The 22780-nt window shown below is 32.4% G+C and overlaps 1 protein-coding gene across 1 annotated transcript in view; it reads left to right on the forward strand.

Moving 5' to 3' along the window:
• Window positions 1-320: 320 nt before the first annotated feature.
• The window catches only part of LOC127709496 (suppressor of SWI4 1 homolog), a 38549-nt gene continuing 16089 nt past the window's right edge, over window positions 321-22780 (forward strand). The window contains exons 1-4 of the mRNA XM_052215099.1: window positions 321-394; window positions 18327-18497; window positions 20956-21279; window positions 22467-22543. Of these exons, the coding sequence (XP_052071059.1) occupies window positions 374-394; window positions 18327-18497; window positions 20956-21279; window positions 22467-22543 (593 nt within the window). The 5' untranslated portion in view covers window positions 321-373. The remainder of the gene's footprint in view (window positions 395-18326; window positions 18498-20955; window positions 21280-22466; window positions 22544-22780) is intronic.

Raw genomic sequence — 22780 nt, forward strand, 5'->3', positions numbered from 1 at the left:
GGGCTATTCTGTAATTACTTGATAACTGTTATCTGAACATTGTTCTTTTCTGTAATCAGTATATCTTTTTACCCAATTCTTTAATTTTTGCAGTTATTCTTTATATTTTGGCAACCAATTATTCTCTATTCTCTATTCTTTTTTTCCCATTTTCATCTATTCTTTATTATTATTTTTTTGTCCATTTTTTTCTATTCTCTAAACCCCACCCACATCCTCATATATTTGACTATTCTTTACATTTATATTTAGTACGTTGTAGTGGATTTGGTGCTTTGCTGGCAGTAGTTTTATTATTGGTCTTTGTCATATTTTTTTACCACCAAATTGATGACGTCTACACATCAACACAAGCACATGTTCAGAAAATAAAATGGGACGAAAAAAGAAAATGGTAAAGTCTTCAATCGCAATATTCTGTGCGATGAATAATGATTGTAAAAGATAAATTTGCAACGGAGAATCATATTTATCCGTAACAACACATTTTTGAAAATACCTATTAGTATTACTCAGGACTCATCGCTTTTAATCTCAGAAATAATTTACCGTACTACGAAAATGATAAAATTTACCTCTTTGACCAGCTCATCTGTACTTTAGGGGTTTTTTTTCACTTCCACGAGAAATCTCATAGTATTCCTGGCGCTTGTGGCATGAATCCCATTTTTCTTTTCTTTTATGATATATATAATATTTAAGTAAATATTCTTGGTATAGGGTCTGTTCGCTCCCACAACACATTCGCACCCCACACGTTTGTCCCTGGGTTCGATCACACCCATTTTTAAAGCACAGGTTGAAATATTAAATGTTTTTTAAATGTATATATCAAAATAATATTATTTTCAATGAATAGAAATTCGAGAATTTTTTTAATGAAATAAATTGAGATTAGAGGATTTATTATTAAGAATATTAATTATATGATTAATGTTAATTGGTTTTGCAGAGCTAATTTGGTTTTATTGTTATGTGTTTGAAAATCCTGATTGTTGTTATAACTAGCCTTGGTGTAATTTAACCCAAATTCATATATGTCAACAGTGTTCCCGCCTGCCCTAAATAGAAGGGCGGCCCGCCCTTGGTGCCCTTACCCCCGCCCTTCTGCCCTCCAAAGTAAAAGAATGCACCCCTCTGCCTTTTCAAAAAAATAAAATTTCCAAATTTCATGCCTACCGGCGTTTCCGGTAAAATTGTTACCTGATTGTGTAACACTAATTAACTGACAATGGGATTAAGTTAAATACCAGTGCTTTGGCAGTTTTATCACCTTTGTTAATGATTGTTTACTGCTAATTAGTGGATTTAAGATAATTGAACAAATACTAGATATTTAATACAGAATGAAATGTCCACATGTTATCCATTTGTAATGTTTATGTACAGCATGTACACCTGAAAAAATTTATTTCAGTAGGCATAACATAAAAAATAAAATCTTAAACAATTTTAAAGGCATACATAGTTTTGACTTAATTGGTAAAAATGTTTTGTTTCATAACCATGAGTATGAAATTTGAAGAGGAATCAAAGAAATTTGTACTTTGAACATAACAAGATTTACTTCCTGTTTTTAATACTTCTTGTATTTTATAATCCTCCTGATAGGAGCACTCAACAAATTTATTTTTAACAATGATGGAGAAAAAAGTAACTGTTTATACCTTCTGCAATATATTATTGAATCAATATAAAATATGATCATCTCCTGTCTCACCTGTTATATTTATAAAACTCCTTACTGAGGAGCACTTTGGTGTGCACTTAAAAATACTTTTTTGTAACAATTCAAATGATAATAAATAACTCTCAATAACATATATACTATATGTTTGAACAAGTAATTTAAATGTAGATAATTTAATTACATTCAACATTCAATTTTGCATGTATAACTCCATCTTTCAAAACTTCTTGTTTATTTTGGTATAAGTTATAAAACATTGAAATTTCTGATGATTATTTTCCATACCAAATGTACAAGTTTGTTTAGATTAACATCAAAATGATATGCTTTGCTGCATGTTATGATAATTTGATAAAAAAAATTCTTACTGGAACCAACATCAAGAACACATTAATTTCTAAATATGGTTTAAATACAACTAATGTTCTCCAGCTGAGCCTAGCAATATTTAAGGTAATTTATACACTGTCCAACATTGCCCTTAAAATCTGGGTTACCGTAGAAAGGCTTGTATAGTTCGCAGTGGTACATAGTCCGCACCCCCTTCTCCCCACGAAATTTTAGGAAAAAAAACTTTTTGTAACTGTTAGAAAAGGTCTAATGAAACTCCGGTAATTTCAAATCCTGTGCGGTCGTTTGCGGTATTTTCTTGGAAAAACCTGTTTTCCATCATCAAACAGAAGCTGAAACTGCTTGTTAATGATTCTAGAACGCTTCATGATTGTTAAAATAAGTTTAATTCACTTAAAAAACAATTTAGAAACTTGTGTATGTTTAAACAGGAAGTTTAAAAAGCACGTGTAAAAGAAGAAATTAACCGGTGAGAGTCGAAATCCGTACATAACAGATATCACTATAATACGACTTTGAAAGCAAAACAGTTCCATCCTTTTGTAAAACAGTCTTTAATATATCTATCACATTAATGTTTGAAGGGTCTTAAGCTAATACAAACCATATTAGTCAGTATGAAACACCAAAACGGAACGAACAATAACCGATTTCGTTTTGTAGTTTACAAATTCTAAGCTGGTTTACGGTTGTCTTTTTCACTATGTTTGTATCGTTTCAATCGAGCAGATACCAGTTTATTTCAACCAATGCATTGAAAAGAAACGAGAAATTTGTAATGAAAGGTTTAGTTTTTATATTTATCAGTATTAATTTGATATTGAATAGAAATAACTTATTAATATGGATGAGTTAAAATTATTAGTTTGAAAAATGATAAGAGCGCCCTCTACAATAGAAATAACAAAGATGGTGGAACATAAACAAACCACCTCGACCGCGAAATTGAAATTTTTCTCTTATTTCTTGCTTATTGTACTCTATAGTCCGCACCCCGTCTGGAAGGTCCAATTTTGGAGAATAAAACCGCGGACTATACAAGCCTTTCTACGGTATAGCGCTAAAGTGCCCTTTCAGACAACTAGCACCCTTCTGCCCTGAGATTCAAGCTGGAACACTGGTCAATATTTAAATTAGTCTTTAATCAAGTATTTGTCTTTGTCCTAAAAACTTTAGTGTTCTTTTTTATTTGGAATAGTGCATGATTTGAATGATTGTGTAAGCTTTCGTCAAAGATAATTCACAAAACCTGGGACTATTCCTTAGTATAATAGTCCCAGACAAAACACTAAAGGAAACCTGTTTACGTTTTGATAGATATAAGAAGATGTGGTATGAGTGCCAATGAGACAACTCTCCATCCAAGTCAAAATTTATAAAAGTAAACCATTATAGGTCACAGTACGGTCTTCAACACGGAGCCTTGGCTCACACCGAACAGTAAGCTATAAAGGGCCCCAAAAATTACTAGTGTAAAACCATTCAAACTTTATTTTTAAACAATAAGAAAAACTTATTATCTTTATATTATAGCAATACACTATGTTTTTATTCAACACAAAACCTTGAAAAAGGGGTGCAAATGTGAATGGGAGCGAACATGATTTTGGGTGAAGGGACGTGGATTCCCTATTCTTTAATATTTCAACCTCGTTTGTTTTAAAGTTCTCTTGTTCTTATCCATATCCATATTAAATTATTTGGAATTGACATATATTCATTGATATTTGTAAACCTGCATGGGTTATTACAAAACTTGAACAAAAGCTAATCTTTAAGATAAAAAAAAATAGCATCTGACAATGTCTTAAGAAAAAGTTTGATTTAACCGGTCTCACTTATTAGCGACAATTCAAGTAGAAAAAAAATTAGCGACAAGAAGTAAAAATTAGAGACAAGAAGACAAATTTAGCGGCAAGAGGTATATACCAGGGCTTCCAAAATTATTTTTACCAAGCCGGACATTTTATATATTATCCCAATTTTAATCCCTTAAGACTAAATAAACAAAAGGCAATTATGGTAATCAGTTGCCGAGTTGGCCATCCCAATGATTGACATTAAAAAAAAAACGATATTAAACTTTCTTTGATTCAAATTCGAAGTTCTGACGTAAACTGATAAATTGGCAGTGCATCATTCGAAGTGTGCAACATCAGCGTACTTATATCTGCCTTAGACTCTTTATTTGTGCAAAATAACGTTGTCAAAAACTTTACTTTCGTTTTTAAATCTAATACCGGATGTTATCTTGACAATGGTAAAACATGGACCAGAGACAGATACATAAATTCCGTGTACGTTTGCAAAGCATGAATGAGTGTAAGTAGCTCTTTCTACGTTATTTCTTCAAGAAAATATTCGAAATAAACGTGAAATAAAGGTATCAATGACAATTTAAGCATTTTTTTAAGAAATTAGGATGCATAATTAAATTTCACACATGCGCACACATGTACTAGTTCAAACAGAGACATGTCTCTTGTTCAAACAACGTTGTTATGACGATTTCTCATTTTCACCTTTTTAATTTTTTCATCAAATCATATTTGTAAACGTGTTTCTGATAATTTAAATCTTTTTGACTAAATTAATTAGATGCAAACCGCTGAAATGTCAAATGAATGTAAGAAAATAACTTTGAATAGACCGATCAATGTCCGGTTCAAAATAGTTTACCTGTCACCTGACCAGGTAAATTTCAGCTGTTTGACAACTAATTAGCCTTGATTAAAATGAGAAGGTATTAAATTAGGGGTTATTTTGATAGTACTTAATGATCATGTCACTTTTATGACCGGAAATGTGTGGCTGTTAAAGGCAAAAGGTTGGGTCAAAAAGATCGCGAATTATGTTAAAATGACCGTCTCTTAAGAAAGTCTTGAAAACTAAAAAGTAGATGACCGTTACATGCTTTGCCCAACCGGACTTTTACCCGACATTATACAAATGTCTGGAATATATGACCGTTTTGGAAGCCTTGGTATATGGGCAATAATTTGGTATTGGGACCGTTTCCGATAACGATAGAAAAGTGATAAAATATTGTATTTTGTTGAGAGAAGTTGTTGCTCCACCATCAAATGCTATTATTTCTATTAAAATATAGGTGCTTTCTAATCTCCCATAGAGAGAACTTGAAATAAACAAATATTTAAGATTATTCGGCCACTTTTGTATGTCGTTTCTTAGCGTTATTTTCGCTTCCGAAGTGCGTAACGCTGCCTGATTTAAAGATAATCGTCGCCTGCAAAATCGTAACTTTTGCTTTCAAATAATAAAGAACATCGATCAAAAAGAATAGTCAGAAGAAATTGCTGAGAACTATAACTATTTTTGTAGCAGGTGTAAGAAAAGTAGCGTTACTTTGGTTTCCGATTTCGTAACGCAAATTTTTGATGGTGTAGTCTGCTTTATTGTAAATGAATTCTTCATAACAATATGCAAATATGAACTCTCGCGAGATTTTCAAACAGGTAAATCAGTGATTATTTACATTCTAGTTTTGTTCTTCGTAATAATTAAGTTAGAAAAAGACGTTATCGTTATGCGTTACATTTCACACGAAACAGAAGTCCAGTTATTTACTTTTTATACGACCGCAAAAAAATTTTTGTGGTCGTATATTGGTATGACGTTGGCGTCGTCGTCGTCCGGCGTCGTCGTCGTCCTGCGTCGTCGTCCGAATACACATTGGTTTTCGCACTCTAACTTTAGTTTAAGTGAATTGATCTTTTTGAAATTTTACCATAAGGTTAAATACCACAAAAGGAAGGTTGGGATTGATTTTGGGGGTTATGGTACCAACAGTTAAGGAATTAGGGGCCAAAAAGGGGCCAAAAATAAGCATTTTCTAGTTTCCAGACAATAACTGTGGAACAGTGTATGGATCTCTCTGAAATTATACTACAAGTTTCCATACCACAAAGGGATGGTTAGGATTTGCTTTGGGGGGTTATGGCTCAAACCGTTTAGGAATTAGGGGCAAAAAAGGGGGAAAATCAAGGTTGTCCTGGTTAATGGACAAATACTTTAGTACAAAACATAATTTAAAGCAGTGTAAGGGAGATAAATCAAATACATCATTGAAATTATCTCCCTTACACTGCTTTTAAATTATGTATAAAGTAATGGTTAATGAACAATAAAGATAATTTAAAACAGTGTAAGGGAGGTAATCCAAATACAACGTTTTGGTTACTTCCCTTACACTGCTTTTAAATTATGTTTAAAGAAATGCATATTTATAAAGGAAGACCAGTAAAAATATCTGCAAATGTTGCATCATTTTATTTTACAAAAAAATCTATATGAAAGATTTGACACTATATTTTTAATTCTTTTATAAAATAGATTAAGTTAGCACTATGGTAAAATTAAATGGGTAATTATGGTTGCCAACTCCATTGGAAATTTGAATTGAGATTATGACCATATCTTGAGGGAAAGAATTTTTTGGGGGAAAAAAGGGGGGGGGGGGGGGGATAAAAAGAAATTGTGGGGGGTAAATTTTTTCTCATTTCAGATTTCAGAAATTAAAAAGAATTATTCTTCAAATATTATTTTTTTTTCAAATTTCAAATATTGAAAAATTTCAAGAAGTAATCTTTAATTGCACAGTATGGCACATTAGATTTGTAAAATCTTTGATCACATTTATTTATTTGTTATGCCGAATCTAACAGTGTATTTTGATTTTTAATTTTGGGTCGAGTTTTCAAAATAGTCTACATTAAGGTCCAAAGGGTCCAAAATTAAACTTTGTTTGATTTCATCAAAAATTGAATTATTGGGGTTCTTTGATATGCCAAATCTAACCGTGTTTTTAGATGTTTAATTTGGGTCCCGTTTTTTAAATTGGTCTTCATTGAGGTCCAAAGGGTCCAAAATTAAACTTAGTTTGATTTTAACAAAAATTGAATTCTTGGGGTTCTTTGATATGCTGAATCTAAACATGTGTTTAGATTTTTGATTATGGGCCCAGTTTTCAAGTTGGTCCAAGTTGGGGTCCAAAATTAAACTTTTTTTGATTTCAACAAAAATTGAATATATGGGGTTCTTTGATATGCTGAATCTAACCATGAATTTAGATTTTTTATTTGTGGGCCCCGCTATCAAATTGGTTCATATTGAGGTCAAAAGGGTCCAAAATTAAACTTTGTTTGATTTCATCAAAAATTGAATAATTGGGGTTCTTTGATATTCCAAATCTAACCGTGTATTTAGATTTTTAATTTTAAGTCCTGTTTTTTAAATTGGTCTACATTAAGGTCCAAAGGGTCCAAAATTAAACTTAGTTTGATTTTAGCAAAAATTGATTTCTTGGGGTTCTTTGATATGCTGAATCTAAACATATGTTTAGATTTTTGATTATGGGCCCAGTTTTCAAGTTTGTCCAAGTTGGGGTCCAAAATTAAACTTTGTTTGATTTTAACAAAAATTGAATATATGGGGTTCTTCGATATGCTGAATCTAACCATGTATTTTGATTTTGGACATTGGACCATAATAGGTAAATTAAAAAAATTCAAGTTCTTAGACCACATTCTTTCTGTGTCAGAAACCTATGCTGTGTCAAATATTTAATAACAATCCAAATTCAGAGCTGTATCAAGCTTGAATGTTGTGTCCATACTTGCCCCAACTGTTCAGGGTTCGACCTCTGCGGTCGTATCAAGCTGCGCCCCAGCGAAGCATTTTATTATTTATTAAAATTGTTTTTGTCGTTCAGTCCAAATCATTTACGGTCATACGTGAAACATATGGCGAACATGTGATTAAGCGCTTACGGCCGGGTATATGAAATATTAGGTCTATACATCGTTTTTGTTTCCAACGGGATAGTAGCCAGTACATTCTGTAGACTGTTTTCATATTGTTTAAAAAAGGAAAATACAATTTTCAAAGAGATCGCGACGGGGGTCTATTATTTTTCCTACGTGCATAATGTTACATACTATCTTGAGTGAAAATAAATGCCCGATGGCTTGACAAAATCGATTTCTTATTCGAGGGACGTTACAACACACTTTGTTTCCGGATAACTATGAAAAGATTTCTTGGAGAATTCATTCAACATTACGTCTCTTATCATTCTGCCGATGCTCGTTGAATTGATTTTGCTTTAGCAGTAAATTGTACTTGATATTTCAGGTAAATGAAGATAATTTAAAAAAAAAAACATGTTGATATACCGTTACACTTGGAATGTACAGAGTTGGTATCTTTGTCACAATTTTTTTTTTTTTTAATTTTAATAATAATCAGCAAACACTTTTCAAAAATGCAATAATATTGTCAAAGGAGAAGTAAACTTTTACCATGCATGACTTAAAAGGAAGTACTTTATCGATTTTAGCCCACTAAAGAAGGTTAACATGTGGAAACCATGTAGATGGTGTACAGGTCACAACTATCACATGATGCCTATTATAAGATTTTAGTTCCAAGTTAAAAGTTTTTTTACTTTACTGGATTAATAGGAATTTGACATTGGAATTAATGGTATAAAACTGGAATTTCAAAACCAATAATAACATTTTTTTGGCTAAAACATCAAGATACAACGATTATGGTATCCTGTATCAATTAAGAAAACGTGGAAATTTCTGAATAAATTGCACTATTTTTTTTCAAAACAAACACATATTTAGGAGTTTTATAGTAATACTATTACATTTAAGACAGATTTTAACCAGAGATGCAAATCTAAATGCATAAGTATGCCAGTAGTAAATCAGTACATGGAAACCGCCAATGTTGTATCCAGTTCAGTTGTATGTGTCACAATTTCATAGCTTTTCAAAAGTGTTATTTCCCTTCAGGTAAGTAGTGCCGGTTCACTGCCTGCATGGCCAATATATCAAAACACTTTTCTTTTCATTTTAAAAGTAACATTTTGCTTTGAAAATATGTTCACCTATATCAAATTTGCCATGATAAAACATTGCATGAAATAACATGTCACTTTAATGTTGACATGTAAAATAAGCTTTTTACAGTTGCCCTTGCTGAAAGAAACTAGGGTTCTGTTTAATCTAAGGACTTGTGACTTTGAAGATCGGTCATAACTTGTATTGAATGATAAGAAGTTACAATCAAACTTGTGACCTTTAGAGAAACGAGCCCAATAACAACTTACCAGAATTTTTTTTAATCAGATTTATATATTTGTGGTCACAAATTTTGGAAAGAAATTGAGTGAAATAAACCGGGCTATTCTTTTTGGTATATCAGATTTTTGGTTATATTTCTGTAATCCATGGTACTTAATTGTAATTTTCCAGCAGTTGTAATGAATGGGTGCGAACAATTATAGGATTTCATTGAATTTCTATACACCCGCAAAATAATGTTTTGTATATGGAATCTTGTCTATATAAAAAAGAAGATGTGGTATGATTGCCAATTAGACAACTCTCCACAAGAGACCAAATGACACAGAAATTTACAGCTGAGCTATATGTCACCGTACGGCCTTCAACAATGAGCAAAGCCCATACCACACAGTCAGCTATAAAAGGTCCTGAAATCACAAATGTAAAACAATTCAAACTTTTATTGGATATAAGAAGATGTGGTATGAGTGCCAATGAGACAACTCTCTATCCAAGTCAAAATTTATTAAAGTAAACCAATATAGGTCAAAGTACAGTCTTCAACACAGAGCCTTGGCTCACACCGAACAGCAAGCTATAAAGGGCCCCAAAAATTACTAGTGTTAAACCATTCAAACGGGAAAACAACAGTCTAATCTATATAAAAACATGCAATTTTACAAAAAGCAAGGGACAGGGTGGACGTTACAAGATACTACTTATACTGTGGATAAAATGGACATCAAAATCATTAAGGATGGCATATTTTGGTATTAATATTGATTCAATCATAGGGTCTTTGCATCGGAAATAAACACATTTATTCTAAAACCAGTTGTTGGCATGATACAGGTTATGTTCTTCTCATATATTTTATGATGGTATGATACTAAACCCCTAACGGGAGGGATTGTACTTGATTTTCATATGATGAAGACCTAATCTTTCAGTCAGTTTAATTGAGGTTTGGAGCTGGCATGTCAGTAACTGCTAGTAGTCCTTTGTTCATTTATGTATCATTGTCATTTTGCTTAGTTTCTTTTGTTACCTATTCTGACATCGGACTCGGACTTCTTTTAAACTGAGTTTTACTGTGCGTATTGCTATGTGTTTCTTTTTTTCTACATTGACTTGAGGTATAAGGGGAGGGTTGAGATCTCACAAAACATGTTAAACCCCGCTGCATTTTTGCGCCTGTCCCAAGTCAGGAGCCTCTGGCTTTTGTTAGTCTTGTATGTTTTTTAATTTTAGTTCATTTATATGTTTTGGAGTTTAGTGTGACATCCATTTTCACTGAACTAGCACACAATTTTATTTAGGGGCCAGCTGAGGACCACCTCTGGGTGCGGGATTTTCTCGCTGTATTGAAGACGCATTGGTGGACTTCGGCCGTTGTCTGCTCTTTGGTCGAGTTGTTGTCTCTGACATTTTCCCCATTTCCATTCTCAATTTTATTTTTATCACTAACATATTGGATGTTCCAAACATTAATATGTTTGTTGGAGCACGCTTTTTGTTTTGTGTTCAATAAAATTAAGAAATTAAAAATGTCCTGCATCTTTCCAATTGAATCAAAAGTGAGAGCTGAGAAAGTGCCTCCCAACACCCCCATACATTCAGTTCTGGAACAGCCCTTTATAGAAAAGTACATTATATAAGATAAGTAGCACTAGCTAGATCTCCCAGTTTATACAGTGCTTGAATTTTCTGGTTTGTGACGCATAAGCACAAAGTGTAAACCATGAAATTGTGTTACAGAGCTAGCTAGCACACTGCATTGGGTTTCTAAGGGTTAGTAGGCACATGTGCTACATATAAAAGTGTATAAGAATTATAACAAAAACCAAGAGAAAATACATTGGTAGTCAAAATCAGTTGGCGCCCAAAAAATAATTTATTTTAGTGACACCCTTGTTTCTATATTCTCATAGTTTTTATTGTCTATTGGAAAAAATTTATCAAAAACAGTCCTAAATTTAAAAACCAAAGTTATAAGTAACATTATCAAGAAAACGTTTACTGTTCAGATTATTTTACAATAAAATAAAACTAATAAAAATGCTTTAGGTTTCTTATGGTTTCCTGTCGCATTTAAAAGAAACCTTAATTTAACATTGAAAATAGATTTTAAATATTAACATGAAGCAAGTAATACTAGTAATTGTGTTCATTTATGTCTTTGAAATAAATTGTGGAAAATAAAGAAAATAAAGTTTTGTTTCCTGTTTGGTTTCCTGTCACGAAAACGGTGAATCACAATGGATTAATTTTTCCTCGAAAAACCCACTTGTTCCATTAATACTATTCTCACACCAACACATCCCACAGAATAAAAGTTAAAGTTTTAGAACTTAAAAAAAAAGATACAAAAAGAAACCAAAGGCCGAATACCAAATTATTGCCCATATACATTATCAAAACAATGAATTAATTGAAAAAGTCAATTAACTACAGTTAATTATTTGTTGCTAAATAAAGTTTTAAATTTTGTTTTATTTAGTAGCCCTACAGTTTTGTAATGAATTTTTAGTAAAAAAAAATATTACATTATTTTAAAGTATGTATCGAACAATTTGCAACAATCCCAGAATCATTATAATGACACAACAGGGATGTAATTGGGAACCAAATAATGTAAATAAAAGCACATGGCAATAACTCTAAATATATGACCATAAAGGATGAGCTAATCCATCAATTAACAGATTATACTAAGTGTCCATAAAGAATTGAAAAAAAAATGGCTTAACAAAATTAAAGAATAAAGAAAAAATACCTTTTAATGCATGTATCTATATTTATTTAATTAAAATAATTGATAATAAGGTATCTTAGGGCTAAATTAGTCTTCTTGTCGCTAAATATTATTCTTCTTGACGCTTCTTGTCGCAAATATGAGACTCGATTTAACAAACAGAAAAATCTGTTTTTAACTGATGAGTGGACTTATTTTTTACAGTCAACATTGCATTTGATGATCACAAGATTCTGCGGAATCCTTTAAAAATTAGAGTAAGGTTCATAAGAATAAACAAGAAAAAAACCACACCCACAGAAAATAACACAAGGTCTTGCATCTTAATAAAGAAGAGGCCTAAAATAAAATATTGTTTGTTTCCCCAATCCCGACCGACCCGGAAAAATCGCCGCGACCGGAATAATTTTATTGCTGATTTTGTGTAGAAATTTTTTTTATCGAAATTCATGTGGTGGTACGGTGCTCCTATGAAATGGAGGAGTCAAAGACATAAGAAGGAGACGCTGTTCTTCAAAGCGCCTTTGTAATCGGCATAGTTGAAAACGCCTTGATGACGCGACTTGGCTTTCTTCTTCCACGTGGTCTCGGGTCTTTACGATATTCTCTAGATTGTTCATACATTTAAATGTCAGAACATGGACGCCGTTCAGTCGGTTTCTGTTGCCGTGTTTTAGGCTGGAAACTTTAAGAAAGACTTGGTAACAAATGTGTTGCGCAGATTTTCGAAGAATGAAATATTTGAAGACATATGTGAGGACGTGATAGCTGATTTAGAATTGACCGAAGAGGAGGAGGATGCTCTTGACAAAAAACACATCCGTGTATCCATTTCTGAAAAAAGTGGTTCTACAGAAATATTTAGTCCACACTACGGTGATGACATGAAACTGGCACTAGACTTTAATAAAGACTTTAAGTTTTTGAAATTTTGCATTGACATTGATGGGACCTCTACAAAAAAAAGAAGCCTCCTCCTCAAATATTGTCAATACCTTTGACAAAATGATGGGAGCCAGTCAAGCTGTCAACAAACTTCCTAAGCGAAAAGAAGAAGCTATTATTAACAAGTTTACAGGTATGCATAATAAATGACTGTCCCAACATCTATTTCTTGCAAGCAAAGGTAGACTTTTTTAGGATAAGGAGAGTCTCCCCAACTTTGTTTGCATTCTTTTTCTTGTTTTCTTGCAAATTTTCAAACCCTTAACCTAAATTCCCTAATGATTTCCTTATGTCCTTACTAATTTGCCCCGAGGCCTGAAAGCAATTGATTTAAATTAATCATTTGGTCCCTAATAAAAGCAGACCACTCCACACTAGTCTCGTAAAAGCAGACCACCCATACTTCTTTGAAAAAAGAAGGCTGCCACAATGGTAGCGTGCTCGCCTCGAGTTCGGTGGCTTCGATCCCCGACGGAGTCGCTGAACCAAAGGCTTTAAAATTGGTATTTGCTGCTTTTCCACAAAGCATGCAGTACTAGAGTTAGAGCAAAGACTGGTTTGCCCGGAATCAGAATAATGTGTCAGAGTAGGGCGACACTTCTTCCTGCAGACTGCTATCTTCAATGTGTGCTTGCACGTTAAAGATCCAGCTCCGCGTGTCTGACTAGTAAAAAGCAGGCTTCTTTCCATGGTCATTTCACACATACACTTCATGTCCATCGGCTGAATATATCCATTGAATTTATGCTGCCCGGGCATAAAACAGCAACATTGAATCACTGTATCAATATGAAGGAGGGGGGTCTAATTGGTCAGCCTGATGTTTATAGTCTTGTATATTTGTATGTTCTGCTAAGGGGGTAGCAATATGATTCACCGGTGTGGCTCAGTCCATCCGTGCATACTCCATCTAAATTTTTCTTAGCACTTTTCTAAGTATCTTTAAAGCACATTAATTTGATATTTGGTAATTGTTTTAATTTTTAAACCAAGTACGACTACTGTTGTGGATCTGTTATCACACCTGAAGGTTTGCTTTTATAGTATTCCCAAAAGATTTTCTTATCACTTTTAATATATTATAACATGGTCTTGCATAGCATGATTTTGTGAACCAACATTGAATGAAAGTTCCACATTTAACATACAATAAAATGTTCATACACTCTCAGTTGATTGTATTTTATATGCATGTTCCATTGAGTTATTCAGTGTTTGATATGGTTTCAATGTTTAAATCCTTCTTTCAGTGGAAAATTGCATACTTCATTCTAGGTTGCAATTCTGTAAATATAGACAATGCAATTTCCCATAGGAACTCCCTTTGCGGCTAAAACTGTGACACTTTTACTATGAAGTTTTGTGAAAAATAATATCCTAGAACGGAAAGTTTATATGCACTACTATTTTATTCAAAGGTCAAAATATAGGGCTGTGCGGCATATTTTCAACATTTATATGCCCTGAACTTCTAAGAGTTTAAACTTATACTAAAATTCTATACTACCCTTACCTCCATTTTTGGACCTCCTAAGAATTAAAATTTAGGCGCTACCATGTTTTTCTATACTGGTTACATTCCCAAGTGATGTCTCTATGAGATGAAACACAGAGATCATAAATGGGAACCAGTACGTTAACAAATTAACATATCTATGAATATTATATATCTCCCCAAAAGAGGCGTGGTTTGAGAAACAGCTGTATTTACAAAGTGCAACCTATACAAACATTTATTCAAATAGAAAACTCTCTAAAATCACTTTTTCTCACAACAATACTTATTTATCAGAATTATAGCCTTAAAGAAATCACTGCATATACTCTAAGTTTCCTTTTACAGTACATTTTATACACCTACCCCTGTTTCAATTTTTGAAAGAATTTGAAAACAAGACTTTAATTATTGCCAGCTTACCCTATGTGCATGTTTTCTGACATGAACTGTCTAAAACCTGTTTGAAACTATTTTGATAACAAATTGAAAGCATTTTTAAATACTATAAATGTAATGCTTAGTAGTTAATCATTCCAACATTCAAGATTATACAAAGTATCCAATCCTGCCTGTGTCTCCAGTCCACATCTTACTGTATGCCTATTTGTCAATGAAAGTTCTCAATTTCTGCCTCAAATGGTCAGTTTAGAATTCATGTTACAACAGTATCATCCCTAACCATATATCTAACATAAGTTAGTTAATATATGAACTAGAAGTGTTTAAACAAAGCCATATTTGTAAAAGTTGTATTTATGAAGATATCAGTCTGGTGCATAAATTCACTAAAAGTTTGATAGAAATGACTGCTTACATCTGATTTTTGCATAACTTCCTAGCACAGTTATTGTTTTCTTTACAAAAGACCTTTAAAATAATAAAATCATAGCATTTAGAAGTTAAATTATCTGTTTTATGACCCAGGGGGAGGCATTTTTCTCTGTTTTTTGCCCCTGGGGCCTCACATTTCCTAAATTTTTTCCATGCTTCTAGCAATGTGGAATATTTAGTACATATTTTGGATAGAACACACTCTTGTAAGTTTTATTGAGGTCTTTTGGTAATTCTAGCTTGTACTTTTTATGCCGCGGTCACAAAAAAGCACATTTAGGTGTTACGGCTTACTTTTGGGTTATCGACAGGACAAAAACACCCCACCAAAAATATGTAAGAAGGATCAATGATTTGCAATGACTGCGAAGTGTAAATCTAAGCACTTCTAAACAATTTAAATTTCAAATAGGCATATTTTATGAATTTATTTTTAACTCATGGCTTTAAGTAAACAATGCATACTGTAAACTGTGAATTTATGCTGACTCATCATAGTTAAGGCCCAGGATTTTCTCAATCTTCATGAAATATTTATAAAACTTCATATTTGAGTTAAATTCTCCACAATCTCTGAGATAAACAAGATTTTATGAAATTCTGTATGTTCTAATTTTTAACCCTATATAGGTTGCAATTCTGTAAATATAGACAATGCAATTTCCCATAGGAACTCCCTTTGCGGCTAAAACTGTGACACTTTTACTATGAAGTTTTGTGAAAAATAATATCCTAGAACGGAAAGTTTATATGCACTACTATTTTATTCAAAGGTCAAAATATAGGGCTGTGCGGCATATTTTCAACATTTATATGCCCTGAACTTCTAAGAGTTAAAACTTATACTAAAATTCTATACTACCCTTACCTCCATTTTTGGACCTCCTAAGAATTAAAATTTAGGCGCTACCATGTTTTTCTATACTGGTTACATTCCCAAGTGATGTCTCTATGAGATGAAACACAGAGATCATAAATGGGAACCAGTACGTTAACAAATTAACATATCTATGAATATTATATATCTCCCCAAAAGAGGCGTGGTTTGAGAAACAGCTGTATTTACAAAGTGCAACCTCTAGTAGTACACTCTCTGACATTGAACTTGGACAGATTTCTGACAGATTATACTGCTTAATATAATAAACAGAAGGCTCAGTATTTTAGACATTTTATTCATTGAAAATTCCCAATATATATATACAAAGTACTCTAGGATATTATTTTTTTATTTATTAAAGATCTCTGTTGTTCTTTATTTCAGGTGGTGCTCTTGAAGGCGTGGTGAATGTGCGCCTACAGATAGACTGTAATACACAAGTGGAATTTCCGTATTATGCCTCTACCCTGGCACAGCCCGATATCTGTGCCTTCTGTGCAGCTGTGGGGGCAACAAAGGACCAAGATGCCATTAAAACACATCGTATTGTTCTACCAGTTTGCAGAGACTGTGTCATTATTAGAAAATTACCACCCAAGAGAAACCCGATTAAATAAATTATTTCAAGTTATACATAGAGTTTTATTTAATATATCTGACATGAGGAAACTGATAGCTTGATACACCCTAGAATTTAAAATACTGCCCTATAATGATGGTTTGTAATTTCCTATTTACAAGTACCAAAAAAAACAAATTTACCAAAAAAAAATAAAATAATTTACCTACCTACCTACCCACACCTGACTTGATAGGGTCGGGTTTGGGGAAACACACAATTATTTATTTTTGGCCAGACAAATGGCAGATCATCCAATAGATATAAGAAGATGTGGTATGAGTGCCAATGAGACAACTCTCCATCCAAGTCAAAATTTATAAAAGTAAACCATTATAGGTCAAAGTACGGTCGTCAACAAGGAGCCTTGGCTCACACCGAACAGCAAGCTATAAAGGGCCCCAAAAATTACTAGTGTAAAACCATTCAAACGGGAAAACCAACGGTCTAATCTAAATAAAAAACAAAATACAAGAAACACTTATGAACCACATCAACAAACGACAACTACTGAACATAAGATTCCTGACTTAGGACAGGTGCAAACAATTGCAGCCGGTTTAAATGTTTTAATGGTACCAAACCTTCACCCTTATCTGAAACAATAGTGTAACATCACAACATAGAAAGACACTATAAAATATCAATTGAAATGGCTTTACTCAATCAAAAGACATATTAACACCAGTGAACATACACTGAACAAATAAATTTGATATATGATACAATGTAAATACAAAATAAATAAACTAAGGGAAGAATAATTGAAGTAACATGTTATACCGCTCAGAAATGTTAAACAATTTAAGAAAAACAATATGCTTGAACAAAAATATCAGCCATTTGCAATTACTTTAACATGTTTAACATGTTTAAACACAGGTAAATGGAATGAAAATAATTTTGTTGTTAGGTATACGTGTACAGTTCAAATGGAGAAAGGAAATATTTTTACAAAATAAATAATTTTGATGTACATAGTACGAAGAAGTGAAAATTTACAGTAATACCATGAATACCAAACACTTATCAAAGCTGTTATATAGACCAGATATAAACCTGAATAAGTAAACATTAGATAACAAAAAAGCATTACAATTAGTATCAAGAGGTCAAATAAACAAGAAAGTACGATTTGAGAGTACTCACAGTTACTGACAGCTAGTTAAAAGCCAAAAACATTTAATAATAAAAAATCATGCATCAGAGACTAAAATCAACTAAAACACATCCCAGGGATTTAGTATTTTAACGTCATGGACAAACATACAAATAGAACACCAAACAATTGGGGCGAACTCAATTGTTCTGGATGAGAAAGCAAATTCTGCTTCTTAAGAAATTTGATAAACATGTCCTATGCACATCTATCTGCAATCAATAAGTTTCTTAAAAGGACAAAGCTATACATGCAAACGCGCTGGAGCCATAATGCCAAAAATATGGTCTGATTCCGGCACAACCTTAAATTTCAGGTGTTTTTTTTTCTGATACAGGAATTTGTCCCAACACATCTAACTTAAAATGAAGATGACTGGCTTTACTCTACAAACAAAACTTTACACTAATACATTCATGACTTATAAATGAATTTTTATTGCAATTTTAAGTATTTTATTATGTTTATATATATTTGTATTATTTATTTATTCCTTAACAGGGACGGTCTGCAAAGAAGGCTAGGGCAAGTCAAACAGGGAGTGTAGAAGAAGAATTTAAGAAAGCACCCCATTCCTTTGTTTTCCATCGTGGACATGTGGGAAAGAATATCAAACAGTTAATTACAGATATGAGACATGTCATGGAACCTTATACAGCTTCAAAGTTAAAGGTACTATCACTTGTTATACATTGTAATAGCTTTTGTGCACTCCTCAGAAATTGGTTGAACATATCTTAATTAACAACAAGCAAAGTCATGAAAGTGGCTTAATACTTGAAGTACTGAATTAACAGAAGTGGATAGTTAGGGCTGTCTTTAGCAGTCAGGGGACTTATTGAAATAAGTGATTTTTAAATCACTTATTTAAGTAGTAAATTCGAAGTTTTGTCAAAAATTGTGATTTTGTAGTTTTACCAAAATTTTAAACACATAGGTTTAGATAATATCTTTTGAGTAGTAAAATTGAAAAAAAAAGAACTTTTTGCTTCTTTTAAGCAGCAAGGTTTATGCCTTTGATGCAATCATTTAGCTGCAAATTCTATTTTAGTTGAAAAAATGCTATAAAAATGGCTTTACATAATGAACTGATACTTTCTTAACAGATTTTTCCCAGCAGTGGGAGTATTTTTCCTGTAAAATTCAAGGTTTCATCTTATAGATTATGTAATAAAATTCTACTGTTCGCGATCAAAATTTCACTGTTCGGGAGTGTTGAAATTAGTGGGGGTTATTAAAATAATGATACTTAAAGAAGTGATTTTTTTGGAAGGAAATTGAGGTATGATACTTAAACAAGTGATTTTTATGTCATTATCCTAGATTTAGTGCAAGGTCATCACCTGACATGACCCGGTCATCATATCAACACAAATGCTGGTTCTGATAAATTTAGCAACATAATTAGTCCCTGGATCATTAGTATTCTATATTTAAAGCTACAATAAAATTAAATCACTTAGTCTAGTGATTAATTTGTACTACTTAAATAGGTGATTATTAAAGAAAGACAACTCTTACTTCCAACCTTTATGGACATAATGTTACTTGAATCAGTGATTTAGAAAATCACTCATTTAAGTAAGTCCCCTGACTGTTTAGTGAAACTGTTATATTTTTGGATGCAATTCTCACTACTAAGGATATATTGTTATTTGTGGGAAACTTATCAGTCCTTTCATTAAGAGGCTGCACTCAGTACTTTAACCCTTCTAAACAATTGATCAGTATCGTCTACATTAAGGAATTTTCATATAAGGTATTAAAAAACTAGAATTTAACCTTAGTACCAGTTCACTTAAAAGATAAAGACACCCCATGAATTATACATGTGAATTTTCTGGGTACATATTGTGAAAACCACAAATTCATGTGTCTGTGAAAAGACATTTTATATTCCTTAATCCTTGAAAATTGGTACCCACTAAATATTTTATCTTAGTATAAATAACTATTTTTTATTATACTTCATGTCAAAATGCCAGATTTTTATTGGTTAATACGAGCAGTCAGGGGTACTACTTGTACAAGTAATTTTTATTTACTTGAGGAAGTAATTATAATATACTTATATAAGTAAATTTGTAGGATACTTATACAAGTGTATTTTATTTACTTGTATAAGTAAATTATTTTTTGGCCTAGTTATGTCCCTTAGACATTCAGATTTTTTTACTTATACAAGTAAAAAAGTCATCCTATCTTCTTTTCTTGAATTCTTAGAACTTCTTTGCTCTAACAGAATTTTAAATTGTTTGTCCTTTGCAGATGTCTTTACTATTCATTTAAGTGTAATTTCATGGACAATGAAAATCTCATTTGTCTGTTATCTTTAGAACACTGCTAATTTACAAGTCCCCAAGGAGAAATTTTTGAAGGCCTTGCGCAAATACTTAAGTTCTTTGCTCAATCAGTTTTTTTGTTGAATTAATGAGATGAAACATTGAACTCTTATCAAAAATTATGAGCTAACCTGAGAAAAATTGTTAAAGGCATGATTTTACATCTCAAAACTTGAGAATTTTTGTGGGATTGTAAAAAAAATTTACTTATATAAGTAAATTTTTTCGAAAATTAAGGGGAGATTATTCAAACAATATAATTAACTTGTATAAGTATATTTTATTTACTTCTTCAAGTAAATAAAGATTACTTGTACAAGTAGTACCCCTGACTGACGAGGGAGACAATTTACTCTATCCTATGGCAAATACTCTATTACCCTTCACAGAGAGGCTTGATCAAGTGTGCGCTTTATTAAATACAGATGGTTATTATGTAGACATCATAGTTTATTACTTTGAATTTGAAATTTAATAGACAGTAATAAAAGAACATTCAGTATAATAAATTAGATAACACATATCTGAGAGGGTGATAGAGCAGATTGTTACCCCTTAAAAAGACATTGTCAACCTTGGCTTCGCCTCAGTTGACAATGTTTTCTTGGGGTAACAATCTGCTCTATCACCCTCTCAGCTATGTGTTATTTATATACACTGCTATATTCATTTATTGATAACTTGATTTATAATACATGTATTTGAACTGATTTGATATATTTCCTTCATACAAGTCATATGCCTCTGTAGCCATTTTGTCAATAATCATGCATTTGATTGAATTACAGGTCAGAAGAAAAAATGTACTGAAGGATTATGTGGGTGTGGCTGGACCTCTTAATGTATCACATTTTCTCATGTTCACAAAAACTGAAGTGGCAACAAACTTTAGAGTTATTCGAATACCACGAGGACCTACATTGACTTTCAAGATACAGAACTATTGTTTAGCTAGAGATGTCATTACATCTCTCAAAAGGCCAAACTTGGAACAGAAACAGTTCCAGCACCACCCCCTGCTTGTCATGAATAATTTCAGTAGTGACGATGTGCACCTGAAACTGATGGCCACCATGTTCCAGAATATGTTCCCTTCTATTAATGTCAACAAGGTTTGTATTTTCAGTCTGATCAATTTATTTCAGTTGTTATTATTATAAATAATTAGTTGAATTAAGGAGAAGTGCCTGCAATATTGAATATATTCAAGCTTAACATGCTTAAAATCATTGCAGAAACTGGACAATTTATTTTTCAAATATCTAATATCAAAAGTTAAACATGATCTGTCTTCTTGCACCAATACTAGAATATGTTTATTTTGTGAAGTTGTTTGTTAAGCAGTATGGCTGTAGCATTAACCCAAAAATCCAAATGTTGCTAAGGATGGTTCTGTATTTGTAAAGTTCCTTCCTTGGTTATATACTTGACATGTATGTCTGCATTTATTGAACAATCTTGATCTTACAGCCAATCTATATAAAGTTTCAATTTAAAACTCCCCATCTTGCTTTGTAAGAATACATGAGATATATATAATAGAAATTAAAGTTTCATTAAAATTAAGTGAAAAAGAGGTGAAAGATACATTTTGTACCAAAGAGATGATCAAACTCAAATATCAAAAATGAACTGACAATGCCAAGGCAATAAAGAAAAACCACCAACAAACAATAGTATACAAAACACAAAATAGAAAACTAAAGAATGAGCAACATGAACCCCACTAAAAACCGAGGGTTAAATATATGAGCAGATGTCTCACAATTCTACAAACAATGGTCAAGCTCGATTCTCAACTTTTCATTTATACTTTGAATAAAAACTTTCCATACAGCCATGTACATACTATATACACAAAGATAATCCATTTGAAGTCACTATTGAAGGTGATTTAGCACAGCGAAGGCTTACGTTATTCAGTCTACATTTCTCTGTATATTCTGTAGGTAATATATGACAGGGTCATAAATCAGAGAACATATCACCTACAACCAGCTTTTTTGTCAAAGTGAATGGCTCAACACTTGCAAAAGGTTTTGATTTATTTCACATGTAGACATTGCATGTACATTGACCTAATATTTTTTGAGGGGCGTAAAGGGGGGGTATCTGCACGGAAGAACGCTAAATAAAATTGCCATTTCACGATGAACAAACAATTAAAAATTTCTTGCACGTTGATCTTTTTACCGATTAATAAAAAAATTGAATAACAAACCTTTTTCACGGCTGCACGTGGAATAAAAATGGCAAAACACATTGCATGAAAATAACCCTTTTCCACCTTCTTTTTCAGGTAAAATTAAACCAGATCAGAAGGTGTGTTATGGTGAATTATAATCCAGAAACAAAGACCATAGATTTCAGACATTAGTAAGTTTCCAATTAGATTAACATTTTGTTATATAATCACATACGTAAGATGACTGATATTTGATAGTTTCTGTTACATTCATTCACATTTTTATGCCCCACATAGGGGCATTATGTTTTTTCGGTTTGTGCGTCCCTTTGTCCGTCTGTCTGTCCTGCTTCAGGTTAAAGTTTTTGGTCAAGGTAGTTTTTGATGAAGTTAAAGTCCAATCAACTTGAAACTTAGTACACATGTTC

This window comes from Mytilus californianus, unplaced genomic scaffold, assembly GCF_021869535.1.
Source record: "Mytilus californianus isolate M0D057914Y unplaced genomic scaffold, xbMytCali1.0.p SCAF_7, whole genome shotgun sequence".
NCBI lineage: Eukaryota > Metazoa > Mollusca > Bivalvia > Mytilida > Mytilidae > Mytilus > Mytilus californianus.